At 38.6% G+C, this 24,972-nt stretch overlaps 1 protein-coding gene across 1 annotated transcript in view; it reads right to left on the reverse strand.

Moving 5' to 3' along the window:
- Window positions 1–24,972, reverse strand: part of RAD50 (RAD50 double strand break repair protein) — an 88,903-nt gene that overhangs the window by 54,187 nt on the left and 9,744 nt on the right. Inside the window, 7 exon segments of the mRNA XM_017872025.1 lie at window positions 2–24; window positions 780–973; window positions 1,568–1,733; window positions 1,963–2,091; window positions 8,393–8,597; window positions 8,954–9,139; window positions 12,680–12,831. Coding sequence (XP_017727514.1) covers window positions 2–24; window positions 780–973; window positions 1,568–1,733; window positions 1,963–2,091; window positions 8,393–8,597; window positions 8,954–9,139; window positions 12,680–12,831 — 1,055 coding nt within the window.

Consider the following 24,972-nt stretch of genomic DNA (forward strand, 5'->3'; position numbering starts at 1 on the left):
GAGTCTCTTTTCTGCAAAGTCATTCTAAATGCGTACGTAAAGAATAAGCATTAATAATTTACCAAACAATTTAAGAAACAGTTTTTTAATTGCAAAAGGAATATATGTACACTGAAGAAAATACAAAAAAGTACAGTCATGTGTTGTTCAGCAGGGATATATTCCGAGAAATGCATCATTAGGCAATGTTATCATTGTGTGAACGTCAGAATGTATTTATATAAGCCTACATGGTATATAGCTTACTACACACATAGACTATATGGTATAGCCTATTGTTTCTAGGCTACAAACTTACACGGCATATATCTGTACTGAATACTTCAGCAATTGTAATATGATGATAAGTATTTATGTATCTAAACGTATCTAAACACAGAAAACATACAGTAAAATACAGTAATATGATTTTATGGGACTACTGTCAAATATGTGGTCCATCACTGACCAAAACATGTGGTTCAAGACTTTATTTTAAAAACTATTAAAACCATTACCCCGAGATAATCATTAACCATGAGCAAATGTTTGCTCTGCAATTAGCTTTAAAAAATTTTTTACTTAAAACCAAATACAAAATGTAGGTTTACATTTTCTTCATATTTTTATCCTTATACACTTTAGAACATTTGCTTCAATAAAAGTTTCTCTGCCTTGTAGCAGATTTTATGCTAACACTAATAGAAAATATGCCAAAATAGAGTCCAACCAAAATTAAAACAATTCAAGTAGAGAATGACGTAAACAAAACAACAAACACTATATTTCAAAATACTTGCCATCAGTTGGTTGGCAGTTTTTGCTTCCCCTTCTTGTCTCTCTTTCACAAGTTTGTGAAAATTTTTAATCTGTCTTTCACTGAATGGTCCACGCTCAAAGCCATCCAATTCTAGCTGTGTTGCCAAAGACTGAATTAATGAATCTCTAGCCCGGATATGTTCTTGATGGCGATCTGCTTGTAGCTGTAGACGACCTTTAAAAAAAAAAAAACCTCATAATTTTATTTTAAACTGGTGCTTAAAAAGTTGAGATAGTTGTAGATTCACGAGTTATAAAAAATAATGCAGTGTGTTCTCTTGTACATTTTGCCCAGTTTCCCCAATGATAACACTTTGCAGAACTGCAGTATAACAACCAGAATACTGACATTGATATAATTCATCAATCTTATTCAAAAGTCCCCAGTTTTATTTGTACCCCTGTGCGTGTATATGTGTGCTTATTAAGTTCCATATAATTTTATCACCTGAGTAGGTTCATATATCCACTATGGCAGTCAAGATACTGAACAGTTCCAACACTACCAGAACCCTCTTTTTGTTCTAATCATAACCATACCTATCGCCCTCCTGTCCCTTCTCTTACCTAGTATCCCTGGCAACTACTAATTTCTCCACCATTTCTAAAATTTTGACATTACAAAAATGTTATATAAATGGAAACATACTGTGTATAGCCTTTTAAGATTGGCTTTTCACTCAGCATAAGTCCTTGGAGATTCTTCATTCATACAGAAAATGTGTAATATCATAGTAGGAAAAACAACCAAATAAACATTTTGTCCTACCCTGTTCAACAAGCAGTTCTGACTTTTCTTGATTGAGAAGCCTAGATTCTTTATTTAATTTTTCCAGTTCACGATGACAGTCTACCAATTTCCTTTCTTTCTCCCTTACTGTTCTCTGGTGATTGTGATATAAGTCATTTAGTTGCTCATCAGTCCCTTGAAAAACCTGTGTAACACCAAAATAAAAAGCTTTAATGTACAAACATAAGAAAATATGATCACTTTGAGGTGCCAAATAGAAACCAAACTTTATTCAATATCCTTCATTTTAACATACACATAGAAGTAACAAGATCTGTATTTTTTTCCAATGTGGATGGCAAAATGGATTCAAATAAAGTTCATTACAATAATCCTAAAATTTTGAAGCAGAACAAAATTCTACCACCACAAACCTTTTCCATTTTCTCTTCGAGTTCACTATTATCTTTCTCCATTTGCTTCTTTCGGCTATCCAAGGCTTTAATTTCATTGTCAAGTTTCATTATTTTAGAGAGATTATGTTCAATTTCTTTTAGACGATTCTGAAAATAAAGAAACACCACATAAATAAAACTCACTATAGCTTACATGGCTGATAGATGAAGACAAGATAATCCAGGTCCAGGCATTTAGTAAAAGTGATCTAATTTAATGCTAACAATAATACTGTAGAGCGGGCCTAGAGAAACTGAAGTTCAGAGACATTAAGTAACTTGGCCCAAGTCCTTATAGCTAGTAGAGAGAAGTAGGAATTCAATTCCACTTCTAACTCCGAACACCATGCCCTGTCCTCAACCTCCCACAAAAGTCATTCATTCGTTGGGCAGTTAGAGTTACAATACATAAAGCAGCACATTTTAAGAACTTAATCCTTAAAAGGCTAATTATTTAATGTATTTTTCTTTTTAAGTCAGGACTACTGAGAGGGCTAGAAATTCATGGTGAGTTACCAATGCATTCTGAGCCTGTAGGCAAATTTACATGAAGAGTATACTTTAATCCAAAGCTTGCTCAACCACAGAGGACTCTGAGCAAGTAAAGTACAACAAACGAGCTCAGTGGCCTGCTCTGAGGCTCGCTTCCAGAGACAGCTGGCTGCCTCAGCTCCTAGGAATGAATACTGGCATCTGGTTCGGGGCATTCTCTTATTGGATGATGCTGGGGATATTCTTTTAGTATTTGCCTCTATGATTCCAAAACTGACCAACTCTTCTTCTAAGAAATTTTTAGAACCTACTTTTATTATTATTATTTTAAATGCAGAGACAAGGTCTTGCTATGTGGCCCTGGCTGGGGTGGCTATTCACAGGTGCAATAACAGTGCAATACAATACAATACAATACAAAATGGGCTCAAGTGTTCCTCCCACCTCAGCCTCCAAGTAACTGGGACTATAAGTATGCACCACCATGCCCAGCAGGACCTAATTTTAAACTAACATATTAAGTTACTGGAATGCTTAGGTAGCAATTGCAAACTTTCATAATTGTACCAAAATGCATCCTTAACTTTAACATAATTTATTAAAATTATACTAATAGCATACCTTGTGATTTGCATATGAATGCAAACGGCCTAAAAACAGAAACTTTGTTTACTTTGTTCCCTAATGTATCCCCAGAACATGCAATAGGTGTTCAATGTTAGCTAAATGAAAGAGAGATTTGAAAAAAATAATTTTACCAAGAACAACAGTCACAGGTATCACTGATTGAATGTCTGCTATGTTCCAGGCATTGTACTAGGTGCTGCTATAAATTCTCTCTAATCCTCACAAAAGCATATACTAAGCAGGAGACTAAAAGGACTTAACTGATTTGTACAAAAATGTATCATAAACTATAAAACATTGAAGAATATTTTTGTGGCACTGGGTCAAAGACTTCCCCTAAATATGAAACAAAAAGCATAAACCGTAAGTGAAAACAGTTGATAAACTGTACCTCATCAAAATTTAAAACTCCTGTCCTCTGAAAAGCAGTTAAGAAATATCTGCAAAACCAATATCTGATAAAGGGCTGGTATCCAGCTCACACCTGTGATCTCAGCACTTTGGGAGACTGAGGCAGGCTGATCGCTTGAGCCCAGAAGTTTGAGACCAGTCTGGGTAACCTAGTGAGATCTTGCCTCTACAAAAAATTAAAAAACATTAGCTGGATGTGGTGGTGTGTGCCTGTAGTCCCAGCTACTCAGGAGGCTGAGGTGGAAGGATCACTTGAGCCTGGGAGTCAGAGGTTGCAGTGAGCCAAGATCACACCACTGCACTCTGGCCTGGGTGAGAGAGAGAGACCTTGTCTCAAAAAAAAAAACAAAACAAAACAAAACAAAAAACAAACAAACAAAAAAACTCTCACAGTTCAATAATAAAATGACCAATAATAAAATTGAAAAATAGGCAAAAGATTTTTGCATTTTACTAACAAAGATATTCAGATGGCAAATAAATACATGAAAAGATGCTCAAAATCAATAATCAATTGACTAACTGATCAACTAGGAAAACACAAATTAAAAAATATAAAGAAATACAACCTCACAATGAGATACTACCACACACCTACTATTATGGCTAAAATGAAAAAGATTGACAGTACTAAGTGTGGATGAGAATGCAGAGCAATTACATTCTCATAAATTATTGGTAAATTGTTGGTAGGACTACAAAGTGGTACCAGATGGTACAGCTAAAGTATACGTTAAACATATACTTACCATACAACCTAGCAACCCCATTCCTAAAGTTATCCAAAGACCTGTATACAAAAGTTTATAGTTTTATCTGTAACAGCCCAAAGCCGAAAACAACTTAATGTCCATCAGCCATGGAATAGATGAGGAAAAAAATTATAATATATGCATACAATGGAAGGAATGCTCCTCAGCAATAAAAAGGAATGAATTGCTGGGGCGCAGTGGCTCACGCCTGTAATCCTAGGACTTTGGGAGGCTGAGGTGGGCGGATCACCTGAGGTTGGGAGTTCAAGACCAGCCTGACCAACATAGAGAAACCCTGTCTCTACTAAAAATACAAAAAAAAAATTAGCTGGGTGTGGTGGCGCATGCCTGTAATCCCAGCTACTTGGGAGGCTGAGGTAGGTGAATTGCCTGAACCTGGGAGGCGGAGGTTGTGGTGAGCCAAGATCACACCATTGCACTCCAGCCTGGGCAACAAGAGTGAAACTCCATCTCAAAAAAAGAATGAATTACTCACACATGCAGCAACATAGATAAATCCCAGACACAAAAGTCTGCATACTCTATGATTCTATATATGTGCCACTCTTTGGAAAAGGCAAAACTATAATGACAGGAAACAAATTAGTGGCTATTACGGATGGGAGCAGGGGGAGAGGACTGACTGCAAGGACTTTGAGAGAACTTTTTGGGGAGACTGAAATATTCTACATCTTCATTGTAGTGCTGGTTATGCTACTGTATACATATGTCTTAACTCATAGAATTTATACTCTAAAAAGTGTGGGTTTTACCATATATATATAATACCTTAATAAACTTGACTTAAAAAGAAAAAGCAAGTATAAACTTAGGAATCAAAGGACTCAAATCCTACCTTTAACCCTCATTTCCACCATCAACACCTGTGCCTCAGTTTTCTTGCCAATACAACCTCACAGAGTTACTATGGGGTTTACATCATACATTGTAAAGCACTTGGATTAGTGTTAGGCGGTAAACAATGAATGAGACCATTTGCACTACTTGTGAAAAAACTTCTGTACTTAGAAAATACCTTTTGAGTAGAGTCTGACAAAGATAACTGGATGGATACTTAAGAGCAATGAATATTAACAGCTCCATTATGATAATCTACAAAGTGCTCAGTTTCTTTCCATCAGTGTTTTCACCGCCTCTTGGTAGCACAAACATTATGACAATCATCTGGGCTTGGATCTTTCATGACATCTCTACCTGCTTCATTCCTTAAATCCAGCCAGTCACCAGATCCCCTGAATTCCTTCTTTGACATCTGTGTTTTGGTTCTAATCTCAGAGCACAAAACATAGGTTCTATCCCCAGAGTACACACCTAGTAAAAGGAGCTAGGACAAGCAGGCAGACAACAACAATGAAAACAGCCAAGTGTTTAAAGCTTAGTGCCAGTGTGAAATGAGTTTTAAAAAATAGAGCAGCTGGGCTATCAAGTATAGAAAGACCATGAACTTGTGTATGCAAAAAATAAAAATTAGAAACGTATTCCTCTAGCAATTCCCATTTAAGGCAAGAAAGGAAAACAGATCTAAGTAGGGCAAAAAAAGAGGGCAGGATATGGTGGGATGGTAATAAAGTAGTTTATAAGAGAGTGCGAGTTCCTGAAGATGAAGGGAATCAGTAAAAATGGGAAAGGATGCATTCTAGTGCATGGTTGAAAGGAAGTAGTCTTTTCTGGGAAGGTGATTTGACCCAAACTTTAATTGGGTTCTATGAAGGGAAGAATCTTCACATGTCAGAGCTAAAAAAGGACTCTGGAAGTCATCTACTTAATAAACATTTACTGAACCACCTGCTACGTGCTAGGCACTAGGCTAGGCTCTGAGGAAACAGAGAGGAATATTAAACCCTTGGAGAATTACTCACAATTAAACACAAACAAGCACATAAATACTTCAACCTCTGCTACGGCCTTGGTTAGAATCTTGGCACCACTCACTAAATCCTAGGTATTATCATTTAGCCCTACCTTGACATCATTTCCAATATAAATGCTTCATTTCAACAATATGGATTTCCTTGACAGTGTTCAAAGACGGCTTGGATTTTACTGTCTCTATGTCTCCAATGACCTACTCATTTATGATCAAAAAGGTCATGGCCAAATTTAGTCCTATGAAATCCTCTCTGGCTACCTCAGACAGAAATTCTCTTTCTTTATCCTCAGAGCTCCTACAGGTCTTGTTTTTTTTCTGCTTTACCGTTACACGTGCTTGTCATCTCTCCAACCAAGATGCTCCTCAAGAAAATAAAATGTGGAGTGGGGCAAAGGGGAAAGAAGAAAAAAAAAAAGGAAATCTTTTCCAATATCTTGGTAATTACCACGGTGCTCACACAGAGTTATCAGGACAACTCATCCTAAAATATAACATACTCTTCCACTCTTCTGTCTATTGAACTAAGTCTGAAATCCATTAGCTTTCTATAATCTGACCCCGATTCATATTGATCATTTACTCTTTTTATATTGATTTACTTAACCCAGACTTTTCCTCTCACAATTCTGTTCTGATTAAGCTTGTATAGGTAAATATACACATACACACAAGTGAATGTTTATATACCCATATGTATAGTATATATGCAGTTAAAAAAAGCTACAGGTAGAATATACTCTGGAATGTCAGAGATGAGGAATGGAAGACTATCTTTTACTTTTCACCTAATATCCTTTTATAACTTTTCACTGGGGCACATATTACTTTTAAAAGAAAAGTCAAAATAAACACGAACATTTCCAGGCACAGTGGCTCATGCCTGTAATCCCAGCACTTTGGGAGGCCGAGGCAGGCAGATCACTTGAGGTCGGGAGTTCGAGACAAGCCTGACCAAAAATGGAGAAACCCTGTCTCTACTAAAAATACAAAAAGTTAGCTGGGCATGGTGGCGCATGCCTGTAATCCCAGCTACCCTGGAGGCTGAGGCAGGAGAATTGCTTGAACCCAGGAGGCGGAGGTTGCGGTGAGCCGAGATCGCACCACTGTACTCCAGCCTGGGCAACAAGAGCAAAAGTCCATCTCAAAAAAAAAAAAAGATAAATAAATAAATACAAACATACATACATAAAATGTCTTCTAGTTTGCTGACTTGACTTCTTCCCATTCTTCAAGACCCACCTCAGCCCTACCTCCTCCCAGAAGCCCTTGCAATATATTTCTATGCATGGCCATCATTAAAAATGTATATATTTTCTACTTCACGATTCAAAGATCTATACTGGTATTTACAAGTGAGTTTTTAAAAATCAAATCAATACCTTCTTAAATGATTTAAAAAAATCTACTGTCTAAAATGTAGAAAATAGCCATTTTAAAGAATGCTCTTACTTAGACTAGGAATACCTTAAGGACAGGGGGGTGCTGTTGTAGTCCTCTTTGCACCCAAGCACAGTATACCTTGACACAAAGAAGACACCCAATAAACGCTTATTAAATGAATGAATGGAATTTCCTGTAGGCCTTTCTTATAAATCACGGGGTTTAGATAGGTATACTCATTTGCAAATATATCAACATGTTATGGATCAATTCCAAATTCTGTACAATTTTGAATGATTCAAAACATTCTGCAAATTTTAAAATTCTCTAGAAAGATCTGTCAATTTAAAATATCTTAATACAGAACTGTAGGGCTAGGTAATGATATTGCTATTTAACACCTAGTGATCTACACTACTCGTTTAGTGTGATGCTACAAATTTGTTTTCTTTCAAATCCAAGCTCTTTGAGCAATTTAAAGACTAATATAGACCTAAAAACCATTAGCTCACTGATAATATGAGAACACTACACCAGGCCTTCAGTTTCATATACAAATAAGGGGAGAACCGAAATGTTACCCAATTAGTCAAAAAAAACAAAAAAAAAAAACAACAAAAGGACTCTCTTTAGTATACAAGAAATTAACTACTGTATATCACTATGACTTTAGTTAATAACAATATATAATTGCTAAGAGAGTAGATTTTAAGTGTTCTCATCATTAAAAAAATTGAATTTAATGCATGTTAATAGCTTGATTTAGCCATTCCACAATGTATACTTATATCAAAACATCATGCTGTATGCCACAAAGATATACAATTTTTGTCAACTAAAAATAAAATCAAGTTACCTTCAATGGATCAAGTTCATTCTCATAGGATTTGACAATTTCCTTTGAAGATGTTAACTGGGCTTCCTTACTTGTAATCTGATCACGAATCTCACAAGCTTTTTCCTTATATTGCTTCAGATATTTTAGTTCCATTTGATATTCTTTTACTTTCTGACCTTGTGTCTGACGTACCTGCCGAAGTGTTTCCAAGGCTTTAATGTATCTTTGAAGACACGAAACAAAAATCAAATTTCTGGCAAAGTAAATTATGGTATATATTCATACAGTGGGATATTATGCTGTCCCTAAGGTTACAGTTACAATGAGTGTCTAATAACTTGGAAAATGCCTATGACATGGTAAGTGAAAAAAATTACATTTATACTGTCAATCAGGTATATAAATATATGCACAGAAAGACAAGTGAAAGAAAATATGCCCAGTGGTTGCTGCTGGGTGAGAGGTAGTAACTGACGACCTTTCTGCTTTTTAAATTCTTTCGGTTAAAAAGAAGCATCCAAATTGCAAACACGGTTCAATAACTTAATGGACTACAAAGTCTATTTAAGGGTTACAAACCTTGTTGCTGAAAAAATCTCATCAAACTTTTGCTTCAAAGCCTTTCCTTCACTTAAAGGCCAATTAGAATCTTCTTGATGACAGAAAATGACGTTATTTAGCACAGCCTTGGAAACCCCAAGAGAACTGATCATTTCTCGGTCAATTTCCGCACACTTAGAGCTTAGACTGACCTTTTCACCATGCCTACAGAAAATGAAAATCAAGAACATATGTAAAATAACCTTCAGTGTATCTACTCTATTGCTTAATCAGTTCATACTGTAATTCTAAAAAAAAAAAGGCCCTTCACCTATCCTGTTAGAAATGGCTTCATCATGCTAAAAAGTGTAACTCTGAAACTATTTAGCACTTCACAGATGAAAAGATACGTAAAACAAAGTAGTTCAGGAAAGGAAGCCAGAATTTATTTTTTACATATAACAGACTGCTTTGGTGAGCAGAGGCAGTATTTGTCTTTACTGTTTTTCATACATTTCATTTTGTATTTTGAAAATATTACACTGGGCCAGGCACAGTGGCTCATGTCTATAACTCCAGCAATTGGGGAGGCCAAGGTGGGCGGACGACCTGAGGTCAGGAGTTCAAGACCAGCCAGACTAATACAGTGAAACCTTGTCTCTATTAAATACAAAAAAATTAGCCAGGTGTGGTGGTGGGCACCAGCTCCTCAGGAGGCTGAGGTAAGAGAATCACTTGAACCTGGGGGAGGTGGAGGTTGCAGTGAGCTGACATTACACCATTGCACTCCAGCCTGGGAAACAAGAGTGAAACTCTGTCTCACAAAAAAAAAAAAAAAAAAAAAAAAAATTACACTGAATATATTAAGAATGCTTTGTAGAGGGCTAGAATGCACACAGATAGATCAACAGGTTATCACATTAGGTCATGGAAAGACAATGGTAGCTTGGACTAGGACTAGAATGGTTGTTGTCGAGATGGAAACAGATTCAAAAGACATTTAGATTCAATTTAGGTCTTAGTAATAGACTGAATATGGAAGGCAAGGACAGTATCAAGACTTAGGTTCTTGGTTTTTGTCACTGGATGGATAGAGGTGTCATTCACCAAGCTGAGGTATACCATAAGACCAAGTTGTTGGAGGTTTTTTAAGAGGGGAGGTCAAAGAGAAAGGACTGTGAGTTTGGTTTTGGGAACGTTGAATCTAAGTTGTCTCTGAAACAACTGGTAAAAAATCAGAGATGGGGCCGGGTGTGGTGGCTCACGCCTGTAATCCCAGCACTTTGGGAGTCCGAGGCTGGTGGATCACGTGGTCAAGAGATCAAGACCATTGTGGCTAACATGGTGAAACCCTGCCTCTAATAAAAGTACAAAAATTAGCTGGGTGTGGTGGCACACACCTGTAGTCCCAGCTACTCGGGAGGCTGAGGCACGAGAATTGCTTGAACCCGGGAGGCGGAGGTGGCAGTGAGCTGAGATTTCACCACTGCACTTCAGCCTGGGTGACAGAGCGAGACTCCATCTCAAAAAAAAAAAAAAAATTCAGAGATGGGTAAATAGGTCTGGGTAAATGGGTCTGGAAACAGAGGTCTGGTTTGGAGATATAAATCTGTGAGTCATCTATGAACACAGAGTAGTTCGAACAATGGATAAGAATGTGATTACTTAGGAAGAAAATACAGAGCAAAAAAAAGGAGAAGATATAGGACTGAGCCTAATGAGACTTCCAACCTTTATTGATGAGGTAAATGAAGTAGTATGTGGCTGTGATAGAGAGAACAGTATTGTATCATGGAGGTCCAGAAAAAGAAATTTTCAAATAAGAAGTAATAAACTAGTGTTTACTCAGCTATGGTACATGGAACAATGGTTCTCCAAGATGTCCACATTTTAATTCCTTCAATTTGTGAATGTTACATTGCACAGCAAAAGAGAATTAAGATTACAGATGGGGCCGGGCGCGGTGGCTCAAGCCTGTAATCCCAGCACTTTGGGAGGCCGAGGCGGGCGGATCAAGAGGTCAGGAGATCGAGACCATCCTGGCTAACACGGTGAAACCCCGTCTCTACTAAAAAAATACAAAAAACTAGCCGGGCGAGGTGGCGGGCGCCTGTAGTCCCAGCTACTCGGGAGGCTGAGGCAGGAGAATGGCGTAAACCCGGCAGGCGGAGTTTGCAGTGAGCTAAGATCTGGCCACTGCACTCCAGCCTGGGTGACAGAGCGAGACTCCTTCTAAAAAAAAAAAAAAAAAAAAAAAAGATTACAGATGGAATTAGGGTGTTAATCATTTGACCTTAAAATAGATTATCCTGGATTATTTGGATGGGGCAAATGTAATCATATGGGTTCTTTAATGTGAGAGAGGAAGGCAGAAGAAGAGAGAAGAGGTCACAGTGATTTGATACAAGAAGAACTATGCCCACTATTGCTTGCTTTGAAGACAGAGTAAGAGGGCATGAGCTAGAAAATATGGGTGGCCTCTAAAAGATGGAAAGAACAAGGAAACATATTCTCCCTCAGAGCCTCCAGAAAGGAACGTAACCTGCTAAAATTTTGATTTTAGCCCAGTGAGACCTAATTCAGACTACTAAACTACATAAGTGTAAGATAATAAATTTGTATTGTTTATGCCACTAAGTTTGTGGTTTGTTATAGCAGTCATAGAAGATTAATACATGAACTCTTACTACATATGAAGCATCTTATATGCATTAGCTCAACCTTGACAACATCTTTCTAAGGTACGTACAGTGATAATGAATGCCTGTTTTACAAATGAAATAAACAGACGCTCACTCTTAGGTCTACTTTGTACAGCAGTAGCATTACCCTAATTAAAAACAGAGTTATTAGTAACTTTAGTCAGAGGTGTTTCAAAGGATGAATGTGACTACAATTAGAGTGAAGAGGAAGTGAAGAAATGGAGACAGTATCAACAACTCTTCTGAGAAGACTGGCTATAAAGGGGAAGAAAGAGACAGGTAGTAATTGGAGTGGAATGAAATCCCAGGGTATAAGAGATACTTGAGTGTGTTAAAATGGCAATGATGAGAACCTGCTTGAGAAGCCAGTATAGTGCCTCTAGTACACAGTAGATGTGCATTATTGGTTAAATAAAGGAATTACTTAATTAGTTAAAAGGGAGGAGAAGTAGCTGAACAGTCAAGTAATTTGCTCAACAAAGTCAGAGACTCGAATCTAAGGCAGTCTAATCCCCAAATCCATACCCATTAGAAAATGATACCTGCCTCTAACAGAATGATAATGGTTGAAAGGAACAATTTATCATTCTTTCCTACTTGTTTGCTTCTCATCTCAACCATTCCTAAGCACGACACTAGAATTTTTTACTCATTCAACCTGTATTTGAGTGATAATGCGTTTTCCAATTTTAGTATATGTGCTGCCGAAGCGAGCACGATAATGCGTTTTCAATTCAGCAACTGTTCAGAAATTACTCAAGAGAATGGAACATAACCCTAAGTCTTTAATGGGACCATTCTATTTAATTGACAAATAGTATACACAAAAAATCAAATGTTGATAGTGGAGGAAGGTGTGTTTGTGTGTAGGGGTAGGGAGAAAATGGAAGCTCAGTACTTTCTGCCCAATTTTGCTATAAGCCCAAAACTGCTCTAAAAAAACAAGTCTAAAGTCTATTGAAAAAAATTTAATATGCTCCCCTTAACTTAAAGTAGTAGTAAACAACTATCAACTTACAAACCTGAAAATAAACAGAAATTCAAATATCACATAAACACCTACTTTGTTCTAGTAATGACTCCTTCCAAAGTTTTAAATTCTGTCTTTTTGCTTTTCTGAGTACACACCATAGATCTTTGTACAGCTATAAGTTCTCCATTGACATCACGAAATTGCAGACGAATCTGGGCTCTCACGTCTGTTTCTTGAGCAACCTTTGAAGGAAAACAGAGAAAAAACTTATGTTACTTTAATAAGCATCAGTGTTGGTTCTGAGAGAACAGGCATAAGCAATCTTACCCAGAATGAGGGAACAAAAGAAAACATCCAAAAGGAGTGACATTTTACATGCTATCCAAAATATAGAATACTGTTTAATTAATTTATAAAATGATACATTATCTACCTCCTTTATTCAGCATCATTAGGAGATAAGGTATGCAGATTTTTCAAATAAATGCATTTTATCTCTGTAAGCATCAAAAATATTTTTTATCACTAAAAAATCACAAATTTATAGAAAGGTAGAATGATTCGGTTTGGCTTTGTCTCCACCCAAATCTCATCTTGAATTTCCATATGTTGCAGGAAGGATCTGGTGGAAGGTAACTGAATCACGGGGACAGGTCTTTCCCATGCTGTTCTTGTGACAGTGAGTAAGTCTCACAAGACCTGATGGTTTTATAAGAAGGAGTTTCCCTGCACAAGCTCTCTTTGCCTGCTGCTGTCCATGTAAGATGTGACTTCCGCCTCCTTGCCTTCCACCATGATTGTGTGGCCTCCCAAGCCACATGAAACTGTAAGTCCATTAAACCTCTTTATTTTGTCAATTGTCCAGTCTCAGGCATATCTTTATTAGCACTGTGAAAATGGACTCATACAGTAAATTGGTACCAGGAGTGGAGAGCTGCTGAAAAGTTACCCAAAAATGTGGAAGCAACCTTGGAACTGGGTAACAGGCAGAGGATGGAACAGTTTGGAGGGCTCAGAAGACAGGAAAATGTGGGAAAGTTTGGAACTCCCTAGAGACTTGTTGAATGGCTTTGACCAAAATGCTGATGAGGATATGGACATTGAAATCCAGGCTGAGGTGGTCTCAGATGAAGATGAGGAACTTGTTGGGAACTGGAGCAAAGGTGACTTTTGTTATGCTTTAGCAAAGAAACTGGCAGCATTTTGCCCCTGCCCTAGAAATGTGTGGAACTTGGAACCAGAGAGATGATTTAGGGTATCTGGTGAAAGAAATCTCTAAGCAGTAAAGCATTCAAGAGGTGACTTGGGTGCTGTTAAAGGGATTCAGTATTAAAAGGGAAACAGCATAAAAGTTTGGAAAGTTTGCAGCCTGATAATGCGATTAAAAAAAAAAAAAATTTTCTGAGGAGAAATTCAAGCCAGCAGCAGAAATTTGCACAAGTAACGAGGAAACAAATGTTAATTACCAACACAATAAGGAAAATGTCTCCAGGGGCATGTCAGAGACCTTTGCAACAGCGCCGCCCTTCACAGGCCCGGAAGTTTAGGAGGAAAAAATAGTTTTGTAGGTCAGGCCCAGGGTTCCTCTGCTGTGTGCAGTCTAGGGACTTGGTGCCCTGTGTCCCAGCCATGACCAAAAGAAGCCAAAGTACAGCTTGGGCTGTTGCTTCAAAGGGTGGAAGCCCCAAGCCTTGGCAGCTTCCATGTGGTGTTGAGCCTGCAGGTGTACAGAAGTCAAGAATTGAGGTTTGGGAACCTCCACCTAGATTTCAGAGGATGTATGGAAACACCTGGATGCCCAGGCAGAAATTTGCAGCAGGGGCGGGGCCCTCATGGAAAACCTCTGCTAGGGCAGCATGGAAGGGAAATGTGGGGTTGGAGCCCCTCCAGAGTTCCTATGGAGGGGACCGCCTAGTGGAGCTATGAGAAGACAGCCACTGTCCTCCAGACTGGTAGATCCCCCAGAATAATAGATCCACTGACAGCTTGCACTGTGCACCTGGAAAAGCCGCAGACACTCAACACCAGCCTGTGAAAACAGCCAGGAAGGAGGCTATACTCTGCAAAGCCACAGGAGCGGAGCTGCCCAAGGCCGTGGGAGCCCACCTCTTACATCAGAGTGACCTGGATGTGAGACATGGAGTCAAAGGAGATCATTTTGGAGCTTTAAGATATGCCTGCCCCACTGAATTTCAGACTTGCATGGGGCCTGTAGCCCCTTTGTTTTGGCCAATTTCTCCCATTTGGAATGGCTGTATTTACCCAATGCCTGTACCCCCATTGTATCTAAGAACTAACTAACTTGCTTTTGAGTTTACAGACTCATAGGCAGAAGGGATGTGCTTTGTCTTGGATAAGACTCTGGACTGTGGACTTCTGAGTTAATGCTGAAATAAGACTTTGGGTGACCGTTGGGAAGGCATGATTGGTTTTGAAATGCGAAGACATGAGTTTGGGAGGAGCCAGGGATGAAATGATATGGTTTGGCTGTGTCCCCACTCAAATTTCATCTTGAATTCCCATGTGTTGTGGGAGAAACCAGGTGGGAGATAATTGAATCACGGGGGCAGGTCCTTCCCTATGCTGTTCTCGTGATAGTAAGTCTCATGAGATCTGACGGTTATTATAGGGGGGAATTTTCCTGCACAAACTCTCTTCTCGTTTGCCACCATGTAAGACATGTCTTTCACCTTCCACCATGATTGTGAGGCCTCCCCAGCCACATGGAACTGTAAGTCCATTAAACCTCTTTCTTTTGTAAATTGCCCAGTCTTGGGTATGTCTTTACCAGCAGTGTGAAAATGGACTAATACATAGAACTACAGTATACACAGCTTTCCTGCCCCTCAAACCACATGACAGTAAGTTGCTGATCTGACGTCCCAACACTAGTATTTCCTACAAAACAAGGACATTTTCAACCACAAAAATCAGGAAACTGATACTGATATATTACTACCACATGGTCCACAAATCCCATTCAAGTTTTGTCAGTTATTCCAATATGTGATAAGTTACCTTTAACTCAGCTGTGGCATATAAAATAATGGTTCTCCAAAGACATCCACATTCTAATCCCTTGAATTTGTGAAGGTTACATTACACAGCAAGAGATTGACATTACAGATGGAACTGGGGTGTCAATCACTTGACTTTAAAATAGAAAGATTATCCTGGATTATTTGAATGAGGCACAGTATCCAGAAAAAATTAGATGCTGACAGTAGAGGAGGCTGTGTGTGTACGTGCAGCGAATATACAGAAACTGTACTTTCTGCTCAGTTTTGCTATAAACCCAAAGTTGATCTACAAAACAAAGTTTAAAGTCTGTTGAAAAAAATTTAATATGCTCCCTTAAACTGAAAGTGGTAGAAAATGATCATCATCTTATAAGACCTAAAAGACCAACAATGAACAGATATCGATTTTTTCTGATGTTTTCTGTCTTATATTAATATGGTCACTTCAGTATTCTTTTCATTAGTTGGCACAGTATATTTTTTCCATCCTTTTAACTCATCTGTACTATTATATATAAAAACACTGTTATTCCTTTTACTCTATTTAGGGTTTTTTGGTTATTGCCCTCCATCTTTCTCATGTTATGTTTTTATTTATATCTATGAAGATAGTTGTAAGATTTATAATAAGATTTTAAGGTTCTTATCTACTAATTCTATCATCTATTCATCTCTAGGGTAGTTTTGTGGATGCCTTCCTCACTCAGTCCTACCTAATGGCTTTTGGACTGAATTAATCAGGAATGAATAACTATTCCTCTGTTAGTTATGCTGAGAGTTTTTGTCATGAATATTACATTGAAATGCTTTTTCTGTATCTATTGATGCTCATATAATTTTTCTTCTTTATTATGTTAATGTGGCAAATTACACTGATTGGCTTTTTCGTTTTCTACTGCCTAATTCATTTGTCCCAGTATGTGCTTTACAGCAAAAGGATCCAGTTCAGAATTACACTTTGTATTTGGTGGTTATGTCTCTTTACTTTCTTTCAGCCTGAAAGAGTTGCTCAGATTTTCCTTGACTTTCATGACTGATAATTTTGAAAAGTACAGATCATTATTTTGTAGAACACCTCCCAAAATTTGTGTAATATTTCCTCATGACTAGAATCAGGTTATGTATCTTTGGCAGGAATATTATACAAGTGATGATGAGTTCCTTTTTCTGCATCTCATCAGATAGGACATCATTTCCATTTATCTCATTACTGAGGGTATTAACTTCAATCCATTTTTTTTTTTTTGAGACAGGGTCTCACTTTGTCACTCAGGCTGGAGTGCAGTCACCTCACTGTATCCACGAACTCCGAGTCCTAAGCGATCCTTCTGCCTCAGTCCCCCAAGTAGCTGGGACTATAGGTGCATGCCACCACATCCCGCCAATTTTGTAGTTTTATAGAGATGTGGTTTCACCATGTTGCCTAGACTAACTTCAATCTCTCGATAAAGGTGTATCTCTTAGCTTCTCCACCAAAAAATTTTTCTTACTTTACAATTACTTAATAATTTGAGGGAGAGATGCAGAGACCATATAACTATCCCATACTTCATCAAACTTTCTTCCATTAGTTTTAGCATCTACTGTTTCTTACCTGAATAAATTATTATGATAGCTATCAAATACAGGCATACCCCATCTTCTTGTGCTCTTCAGAGGTGTGTGGCAACTCTGCATCTAACAAGTCTATTGGTGCCATTTTTCCAACAGCATGTGCTCACTTTGTGTCTCTGTGTCACATTTTGGTAATTCTCACAACATTTCAAACTTTTTCATTATTATTGTATCTGTTATAGTGATTTGTGATCAGTGATCTTTGATGTTACTACTGTAATTGTTTTAGTGTGCCACAAACCATCCACATATAAGAGGTGAACTAAATCCATTAATGTGTGTATTCTGACTGCTTTACTGACCTGCCATCCCGTCTCTCTCCCTCTCCTTGGAACCTGATTGGCTGAGACACAATAATACAGAAATTAGGCCAGTTAGTAACCCTACAATAGCCCCTAAGTGTTTAAGTGAAAAAAGAGTCAAAAGTCTCTTGTTTTAAATCAAAAGCTAGAATGATTAAGCTTAGTTGAGAAAAGCATGTCAACATCCAAAACAGGTTGAAAATTAGGCCTCAAATTTTATCAGTTAGCTGAGTTGTGAGGGCAAAGGAAAAGTTCTTGAATAAAATTAAAAGTGCTACTTTAGTGAACACACAAATGATAAGAAAGTGAAACAGCCTTACTGCTGATATGGAGAAAGTTTTAGTGGTTGGGATAGATTAAACCAGCCACAACATTCTCTCAGGCCAAAGCCTAATCCAGAGCAAGACCCTAACTCTCTGCAATTCTATGAAGGCTGAGAGAAGTAAAGAAGCTGTAAAGAAAAGTTGGAAGCTAGTAATGGTTGGTTCAAAAGAAGCTGTCTCCATAACATAAAAGTGCAAGGTGAAGCAGCAAGTGCTGATGCAGAAGCTGCAGCAAGTTATCCAGAAGACCTAGCTAAGGTAATTGATGAAGGTAGCTACACTAAACAACAGATTTTCAATGTAGACAAAACAGCCATCCATTAAAACTTAACCTAAAATATCTAAGGTATGCCTATAGTAATTTTCTAGTTCCATTGTTCCTTTTATATTAGTTAAGGTTCTAGTATAAGGGGCTTTGCTCTTTCTCCACTTTTTCCCCCCCATTTTCTTGTATCAGTATGAACTCATAGATCCCTTACTTGGGCTCCAATTCCCCACCAGGCTGTCACAGCTTGTTTTTGTGGATGCCTTCCTCACTCAGCCACACCTAATGGATTTTGGACTGAATTATTCAGGAATTAATATTCCTCCATTAGTTATGCTGAGAGTTTTTATCATGAAATGTTTTTTCTGTATCTATTGGTGCTCATATATTTCTTTTTTATTCTGTTAATGTGGCAAATTATACTGATTGTCTTTCTTTTTCTACAATCTCTCTAAGCATGATCTAGCTGCATCTCACACATTTTTACATGCTATACTTTTGATTCATTTAAAGTATTTTTTCTAATTTCCCTTGTGATTCGTTTTTGATCCATGTAATATTTAAAAGTGTGCTGCTTAATTTTCTAATATTTGGGGATTTTCTGGTTATTTTCCTGCTACTGATTTCTTGTTTAATTCTGGTGTAGTCACAGAATACATTATCTATGACTTTACCAATAGATACAGAAAAAGCATTTCAATTTAATACTCATTCATGATAAAAACTCAGCATAATAGAGGAATATTAATTCCTGAATAATTCAGTCCAATTTACTGACACTTGTTTTATGGTCCAGAATGTTGGACTATCTTGGAGAATGTTCCACATGCACTTGAAAATAACGTGTATTCTGCTGTTGTTCAATGGAATGTCCTATAAATGTCAATCAGGTTGCTTTGGTTAACAGTGTTGTTAAAATTTTCCATATACTTACTGACATTTCATCTGCTTCTTCTGTTTCTCTATTGAGAGGGATATTGAGATCTCCAGCTAAACTTGCAGATTTGTGTATTTCTTCATTCTGCATAGGTTTCTGCCTCATATATCTGGAAGTTTAACATTTAGAATTTTTGTGTCCTTGCACTAAATTGACCTCTTATCATCATAAAATGTCTCATTTTCCCTAGTTCTGATGTATTCTGTCTGGTATTAATATGGTCACTTCACTTCTCTTTTCATTAGTTGGCACAGTATATTTTTTCCACCCTTTTGCTTTTAACCTATTTGTACCATTATACACAAAAGCAGTTATTCCATTTACATTATTTGGGTTTTTAAAATTATATTTTTCTCATTATGCTTATGTTTTCCTTTGTATCTATGAGCATATTTATAAGATTTATAATATGGTTTTAGGGTTCTTATCTACGAATTCTAGTATTTCTTTCATTTTGGACCTGTTCATATGATTGATTTTTCTCTGGTTATGGGTCCTATTTCCCCGCTTCTCTGCTTGTTAACTTCGGATTGTGAATTTTGCATTATTGGGTGAAAGATTTTGTTTTATTCCTTTAATGAGTATTGAACTTTGTTCTGGCATGCAGCTAAGTTTTTTGAGCAACAAACAGTTGGATTCTTTTGAACTTTTGTTTTTAAGGTCTGTAAAGGGGGGCCTAGAGCAGCTTTTACTCTAGGACTAATTTACAATCACTTTTCTTCAGCCTCAAAAACTTCCTTTAACAATTACTATAGTGCAAGCCTGTCTGTAACAAATTACCTCCACCATTTTTTTAAAATCTGAAAATTTTCTCCATTTCACCTTCAATTTTCAAAGAATATTTTTGCTGGATATAGTTTAACTTTTATTCCCCAACACCTTAAAGGTGCTGTCCCACTGTTTTCAGGTTTAGATTGCTTTTCCTAAGAAGTAATCATACTCATTATTCTTTCCCTCTGCATAATGTGATACTTTTTCCTCCACCTGTTTTTAAGATTTATCTTTAGTTTTGAGCAATTTGAATGTAATGTACAACATAGGTATGTTTATGCTGCTTGTGATGCATTCAGCTTCTTGGGTCTTTTTTTAAACAGTTTTTATTACTCTGTTTAGATGTCTTCCCACACATTATGTCCACCTTTTCCTTTAAGTCCTTGAGCTTATCTATCATAGCTTTAAAAAAACCTAGTCGAGTGTGGTGGCTCATGCCTGTAATCCCAGCACTTTGTGAGGCCAAGGCAGGTGGATTACAAGACCAGGCTAGCTAATACGGTGAAACCCCATCTCTACTAAAAATACAAAAAAAAAAAAAAAAATTAGCCACACATGGTGGTGGGCGCCTGTAGTCCCAGCTACTCGGGAGGCTCAGGAAGAAGAATTGCTTGAACCCGGGAGACAGAGGCTGCAGTGAGCTGAGATCGTGCCACTGCACTCCAGCCTGAGAAACAGAGTGAGACTTCATCTAAAAAAAAAAAAAAATCCTTGTCTGCTAATTCCAAAATCTGTCATCTCTGGATCTGTTTCTACTCACTTTTCCCTTCTCCGGTGTAGACCACATTTTCTTTTGCATATTCCCACTAATTTTTAAAATTATATTCTGCACATTATAGATGCCACATTGAGAGCCTGGATTGAGCAGACTTCCTTTAAAAAGTCTTGAGTTTTGTTCTAGCAGCCCGTTGATTTACTGGCAACTCAGCTTGATTCTATCAAAACTTGGTTTCAGTATTTGTTAGGTGGGCCTTTCTGAGGTCTCAAGTGAACACTGGAGAGTTCCACGAGGTCACTCCATTCTGGCATATCAGGACTCAAATGTCCTGCAGCACCGTGTGACCTTTAGAATACACCACTCACAGCCCCACTTCCCACCTTGATAGTTGTTCTCTGCTAGCCCTCATTACATCTCATCCTATATATGGACAGCTTAGTATCTGGCCAAAGACTCAAAAGATCCTTATGCAGACTTCTGGTACACCATCTCTGCACAGCAACCCTACTTCAGTACTCTGCTCTACAATTTCCAGTCACTTTAGCAAATCCAAAATTCTATCTTTGTTTCATCTGCCTAGTGATGCCCAATTCTGCCCAGCTCTCTACTGGATTCCAATTCCATGTGCCAAAGTTTACAAAATGTTCCTAGGTAGAAAGCTGGAATGAATGCAGAATCACCTTTTATGTTTTTCCTTTCTTAAATAATATAGCCCTGCATTATCTGTTGTCCAATGCCTGCAAACAGTTGTTTCACATACTTTTCCAGTGTTATAGTTATTCATCTTGAGAGTATAAGTGTGACACTCATTATTTTGTTGCAACCCAAATCAGAAGTACTGGATTCTGCTTTGGAAAAAAAAAAAAATCTGGAAATATTCTTTGTTGACTTTTTAATAACTTCTTGGCATGAATTTAACTTTGATATTAATTCAATTAATCACTCAACAAATATTTACAGGCACTTTGCAGGTTTCATGTGTTGTTTTGGTTCAAAATGATAGACTTTTTTCCTCTGGAGCATGGAAGATAGGTTAAATGTAGAGAAGGTATGCTAAACACCATCATAAGTGAAGTACAGGATAATCTGGGAGTACAAAGCAGGGGCATCTAACCTATCTAGGAGAGCTCAGGGAAGGTATTCTAAAGGAAGTGAATGTTTAAATGAAACCTGACAGATGAGTAGGAGTTAACCAGATGAAAAGATCTGAGTCACTACGTGACTACAGAAATTTCAGAATGTTTGGCATAGAAATAGGAAAAAGAGGAGTATCATCATAAAACATTTCAGAAATTAACAGCCTTCTAAACATGGTAAGGCTTCTGGACTTAAGATGATGGCACTAAATGGTTTGAACCAGGGGAACTGCATGAAGTAGATATGCATTTTAGAAGAATTATTTTGTCTTTAGGGTGAACAGAGTAAACTGAGTCAAGACATGAAGCAGCGAGTAACTGAGGAGAGATAGGAAGGCAGCCTGGACAAGGGTTTTAGCATTGATGATGGAGGTAAAGTGGCTACTCAGAAACAGCCTCTTAGGATACAGACATTTCAATGAGGAGGTGGCCAAAGGTCAGTATAAAGTTTTGAAAGCCCAGAGACTGGACTCTGTCATTTCATCATAAGGAGAGTGTTCTGCTGAGGGTTTAATCCACAGCAGTTAAACCAAGGAACTATGTATTTATACAGCAAAAAATTAACCTGTTTACACTGTTCCTGACTAGAAAGCCAAATACACATATATTCGTTCTCCATGGTATCTACCTTTCGAGAACCTAGCTACCTGGCAAACATCAAATTAGTAAACAGAATTCAAGCAAGGGCTATCTTGTAGCATTTCTATCACCACATTGTTGTTGATACTCTTACTGAAGAAGAGTCACTTCAAAAAGCGTAATTTAGATTGAATTATTAAAACAAAGAAATGTGTATTATACTTCAGAACAATTTCTATCAAAAATAAAATAAAATAAAAAATAAGAAAAACCCTTCTTTCTCCAAACAATCTAGCTGTAAAACCATTAGGTGGAGCAGAAGAAGGTGTGTGCTCATGCCAGCTGAAGGTTAAGGCACCTAAAACTCAGCCTAGAGTGGAATAAATGAGCTTGAGTAGGCTGAGAAGGGTACCCTCATGGGGAAAGAGCTTAGCACAGAGTTTCAAGAGTCCAATGGTATTAGAGTTCCAGCAGGATGAAAGAGGAATCCACGAATAGGGAGGATCCAGCTCAGAAGCAGTGTCCACGCCAGGGAATAGCATGTGGATTCAGAGTCTGATAATGATGAGAAGGGGGCCCACATGAGGGATAAGTCGGCTAGGGGGAAGTCAGATCATAGAGTAGAAAGGGCATTCTTGCAAGAAGCCACCTGGTATAAAGTATCAGACTGGGAAGAGTGACCCTCTCAGTGACACAGATCTGGGGAGATTCAGGTCACAGAGTACAGTTTGCATCCCTGTAAGAGGTCACCTGGTATCAGAGAAGGCTGGGGAATGAGGATGTGATCCAGCACCGGAAGTCAAAGTCTATACAGAACAGGAAAGCATCCTGTGAGGGAGTCAGAATGAAGAGTCAGAGCCTATACAGGGTAAGGAAGACTGGCATACAGGGATGGAGTCAGCCCATATTGGGTGCTAGAGCCCTGATGCAACGATGAGATATTGATTACATACAGGAGGATTAAGTCAATATATTAAGATTATAGTTGTATTAGTACATTCTTGTACTGCTATAGAAAAAACCTGAAACTGGGTAACTTATAAAGAAAAGAGGTAGCTGGGTGCGGTGGCTCATGCCTGTAATCCCAGCACTTTGGGAGGCCGAGGCGGGCGGATCATGAGGTCAGGAGATCAAGACCATCCTGGCTAACACGGTGAAACCCAGTCTCTACTAAAAATATAAAAAATTAACCGGGCATGGTGGCGGGCACCTGTAATCCCAGCTACTTGGGAGCTGAGGCAGGAGAATGGCGTAAACCCGGGAGGTGGAGCTTGCAGTGAGCCAAGAGCGCACCACTGCACTCCAGCCTGGGCGACAGAGCAAGACTTCATTTTAGAAAAAAAAAAAAGAAAAGAGGTTTAATTGGCTCACGGTTCCACATGCTGTACAGGAAGCAAGACTGGGGAGGCCTCAGGAAACTTACAATCATGGCAGAAGGCAAAGGGGAAGCTGGCACATCTTAAATGGCCGGAGCAGGAAGAAAAGAGTAAAGGGGGAATTGTGACAGATTTTTAAACAACCAGCTCTCATGAGAACTTACTCACTACCATGAGAACAGCAAGGGGAAATCCACCCCCATGATCCAATCATCCCAACCACGTCCCTCCTCCAACACTGGGGATTACAATTTGAGATGAGATTTGGAAGGACAGAAATCCAAACCATATCATTCCACCCCTGGCTCCTCCCAAATCTCATGTCCTTCTCACACTGCAAAACACAATCATCCCTTCTTAACAGTCCCCCAAGTCTTAACTCATTTCAGCATTAACTCAAAAGTCCACAGCCCAAAGTCTCATCTGAGACAAGGCAAGTCCCTTTGGTCTATGAATCTGTAAAATCAAAACAAGTTATTACATCCAAGATACAACGGGGGTACCGGCATTGGGTAAATATACATGTTCTAAAAGGAAGGAATCAGCCAAAACAAAGGGCTACAGGCCCCAAGCAAGTCCAAAACCCAGCTGGGCAGTCATTACATTTTTATTTATTATTATTATTATTATTTTGAGACAGAGTCTCGCTCTGTCACCCAGGCCGGAGTGCAGTAGCGTGATCTTGGCTCACTGCAAGCTCCGCCTCCCGGGTTCATGCTATTCTCCTGCCTCAGCCTCGCAAGTAGCTGGGACTACAGGCACCTGCCACCACACCAAGCTAATTTTTTGTATTTTTAGTAGAGATGGGGTTTCACTGTGCTAGCCAGGATGGTCTCGATCTCCTGACATCGTGATCTGCCTGCCTCAGCCTCCCAAAGTGCTGGAATTACTGGCATGAACCACTGCGCCCAGCCAAATCTTTTTTTTTTTTTTCTTGAGACGAAGTCTCGCTCTGTCACCAGGCTAGAGTGCAGTGGCACAGTCTCGGCTCACTGTAACTTCTGCTTCCTGGGTTCAAGTGATTCCCCAGTCTCAGCCTCCTGAGTAGCTGGGACTACAGGTGCGTGCTAGCACGCCCAGCTAATTTTTTGTATTTTAGTAGAGGCGGGGCTTCACCATGTTGGCCAGGATGGTCTTGATCTCCTGACTTCTTGATCCGAAATCTTAAAGTTCCAAAATAATATCCTCTGACTCTATGTCTCATATGAAGGCCACAGTGACACAAGAGGTGGGATCTCAAGGCCTTGGGCAGCTCCGCCCCTGTGGCTCTGCAGGGCTCAGCTCCCATAGCTGCTCTCAATGGCTGGTGTTGAGTGTGTGTAGCTTTTCCAGGCACACAGTG

This window comes from Rhinopithecus bieti, unplaced genomic scaffold (genome assembly GCF_001698545.2).
Source record: "Rhinopithecus bieti isolate Rb0 unplaced genomic scaffold, ASM169854v2 scaffold_5889, whole genome shotgun sequence".
Lineage (NCBI taxonomy): Eukaryota > Metazoa > Chordata > Mammalia > Primates > Cercopithecidae > Rhinopithecus > Rhinopithecus bieti.